The sequence below is a fragment of the Microtus ochrogaster genome, chromosome 6 (assembly GCF_000317375.1).
Source record: "Microtus ochrogaster isolate Prairie Vole_2 chromosome 6, MicOch1.0, whole genome shotgun sequence".
NCBI classification, from domain to species: Eukaryota; Metazoa; Chordata; class Mammalia; order Rodentia; family Cricetidae; genus Microtus; species Microtus ochrogaster.
The window spans coordinates 62232962-62235874 of record NC_022013.1 but is presented as its reverse complement, the minus strand read 5'-3'; the positions used below and the strand labels follow the sequence as shown (position 1 = coordinate 62235874).

Genomic DNA, 2913 nt, shown 5'->3' with positions numbered 1-2913 from the left:
TTGGAGCCTGTCCTGGAACTAGCTCTGTAGACCAGGCTGGTCTCGAACTCACAGAGATCCGCCTGCCTCTGCCTCCCAAGTGCTGGGACTAAAGGCGTGCGCCACCATCGCCCGGCCCCATTTCTATTTTATATTTTACCATAAGGTTTGTGGTTTGTTACCACACATTGCGTTCTTGGATTTGCTTGACTCTGCCTTCTTTCTCACTGCATTTAGTTTTCCCGCCCTGCCATAGGACCAAGGAGCTTCTTCGTTTTTTTTTGTTTTTTTTTTTTCTTGGTTTTTTGAGACAGGGTTTCTCTGTAGCTTTTTTGGTGCCTGTCTGTCCCGGAACTAGCTCTTATAGACCAGTCTGGCCTTGAACTCCCAGAGATCCACCTGCCTCTGCCTCCCGAGTGCTGGGATTAAAGGCTTGCGCCATCACTGCCCAGCATTCAAGGAGCTTCTTTATTAACCAATGGTAATAAAAGATTCATAACAAAAACCACAGAGAAACCTTGTCTCGAAAAACAAAAAAAAGAAAAAACGATTCATAACATAAAGAGGGGAATCCCACATCAGTTAGGCCATTCATAGTTAATGAGAATTTGGAATATTTATGTTAGAGAAGATTTTTTTGTTGTTTACCTTTTCTAACAACAAACTTGAATACTATTAAGGAATTCCCACTTTTGGATTAAGCCTGGATTTCTCAGCTGTGGTTACTCAGTGCATGGATATGTGCTTATGAGGAAATGAGTTTATATAAAGTTGTTATTTTATGAGCAAGATGGAGTGACACTGTTATTTGCAAGACTGATACTACTTAGAATCTCAAATCTTGCTTTTACCCCATTCTTTGCAATTTGCTTGCCACCATTTGTGTTGACTTGGGGCCAGAAGGAAGTGAAGATTGTTAGTGAGGAGTATTTTCCTCATTAAAAAGTCTGTTTTCCTTTTTCATTTGTTTTGGTTCTTGGCCCATTTTAAGCAGAAACATGGTACTCGTCAGTTGGCTGCTATGCTATATGTGTATTAGAAACAATAACTGGTTCAGCATTAATGTTCAGATGTTATACTTCAGTAATAAGATTTATATTTAATTTCCTTATTGTTACTATGCTTTACTTTCTGTTTATTTGCAGCACAAAAGGGTGTAATGAATCCAGCACCACAGGAGAAACATGAGAACATATCAGATATATTAAAAATAACTCAGTTTTTACAGTTTGCTTTGATTCAGTGTCGAAAAGAATTCCAAGATATAAACACTATAAATTTTTATTCTGTTGTTGAAAAGTACGTAAGTGAATTTTTTAAGCGAGGTTTTGGTTCAGGTAAGCGAGAGTTTTTCATGTTTTCATATGATTCACGATTAGATGATAAAAAATTCCTGTACTCAGCACCAAGAAATAAATATCATATTGACGACTGCTTACATACCTACATTTATCAGCCAGAAATGTATCAATTACCTATTTTTAAATTAAAAGAGTTATTTGAAGAAAATCGAAAACGTCAACAGTTTAGTCCACTTTCAGATTATGAAGGTCAAGATGAAGAAATTAATGGCTCAAAAATGAAATTTGGAAAACGAAATGGCTCAAGGGGTGAAACTACTGATCCTGCACAGCAGAAGTCGTCTCATTCTCTAGATTATGATAAGGATAGAGTCAAAGAATTGATTAACTTAATTCAGTGTACAAAAAAAAATGTGGGTGGGGACCCAGATACAGAAGATACTAGAAGCAAAAATATCTTGAAGAGGAAGCTTGAGGATCTACCTGAAAATATGAGAAAGTTCGCCAAAACCAGCAATTCATCTGATAATTACCATCTATATGAAGGTAAAATGACACACTACTTTTATGATAATATCTATTTTATGAACTAGCTAAAGAATAGTTCTGTTCTTTTCCATGTTATAGAGATCCTCAATTTACTAAGCCTAAGAGTCAAATACAGAATGTCCTGGGTACTTGGTTGGGTTTGGATTTTATGTTCTTTTCTTTTCCCCCTATCTTTTTTGAGACAGGGTCACACTGGAGCTCTGGCTGGCCTGGAATGCTCATCAGTCTCCCTTCCTCAGCTTCCCAGAGAGTATAGTTACAGAGTGAGCATGCCTGCCTGCCTGGCTTGTTCAGGATTGGTTGACCCTATCCTTGAAATTACACTCACAGTAGATAATAAGTCACTGCGGTGGCTTTACATTTCTGGCTGTTAGCCACTTTTGCTAGTGCTAACTAACATGTTCCTCTTGCTGTTTGCCTGTGGTCCTTTCCTTTCTCAGCAAGCTATGTTCTTCAGGTGTGTGTTGTGTTACGGCTCAATTCTTTTTTGTACAATCCAAGAAAACATAAATCATCCTGAATTCAGTTACCATGTCACCACTAAAATGGGTTCTGAATCCAGATGCAAAGAACTGGTTTGCTTTTGTGTATTTGTTTCCTGGATGTCTTACTATAGCCTTTCCAGGGTGACGGATTCAATAATCATTTGTTTTCTTTGAAGTATTTGGTTGGTCATGAACTTGCTGGTCCAGATAGTTACTATTATGTCATTTCTGATGCTCAAGCAGCTAAAGAGTGAAAAAAAAAAAATTTTTTTTTTAGAATACAACCATGACCGTTCATTTGTATACATAGCTGCTTTCACACAGATTTATAGAATTGCAGTAAAGACGGCCAGATCTTAAAATGATGTTTAAAACATTTAATGTCTGATTTTATATAAAACATTTACCCTGGTATGTCATATTTCTTATTTCTTCGTTGTTCAGTTTAGGCTAATATGATAAAGTATACTCAACACTTTTAAGCATAGCTTGAACTTAGCTCCTATACTATATTTTGTTTTTGAAACGAGAGATGTTTGTTGGATTTTTTTTTTTTTTTTTTTTTGGTTTTTCGAGACAGGGTTTCTCTGTGGCTTTGG

At 36.7% G+C, this 2913-nt stretch overlaps 1 protein-coding gene across 2 annotated transcripts in view; it reads left to right on the top strand.

The window, feature by feature from the left end:
* Positions 1-2913, top strand: part of Fam208a (family with sequence similarity 208 member A) — a 55865-nt gene that overhangs the window by 31190 nt on the left and 21762 nt on the right. For both annotated transcript variants that reach the window (XM_013346883.2, XM_013346882.2), the window contains one exon: positions 1125-1826. In XM_013346883.2, coding sequence (XP_013202337.1) covers positions 1125-1826 — 702 coding nt within the window. The remainder of the gene's footprint in view (positions 1-1124; positions 1827-2913) is intronic.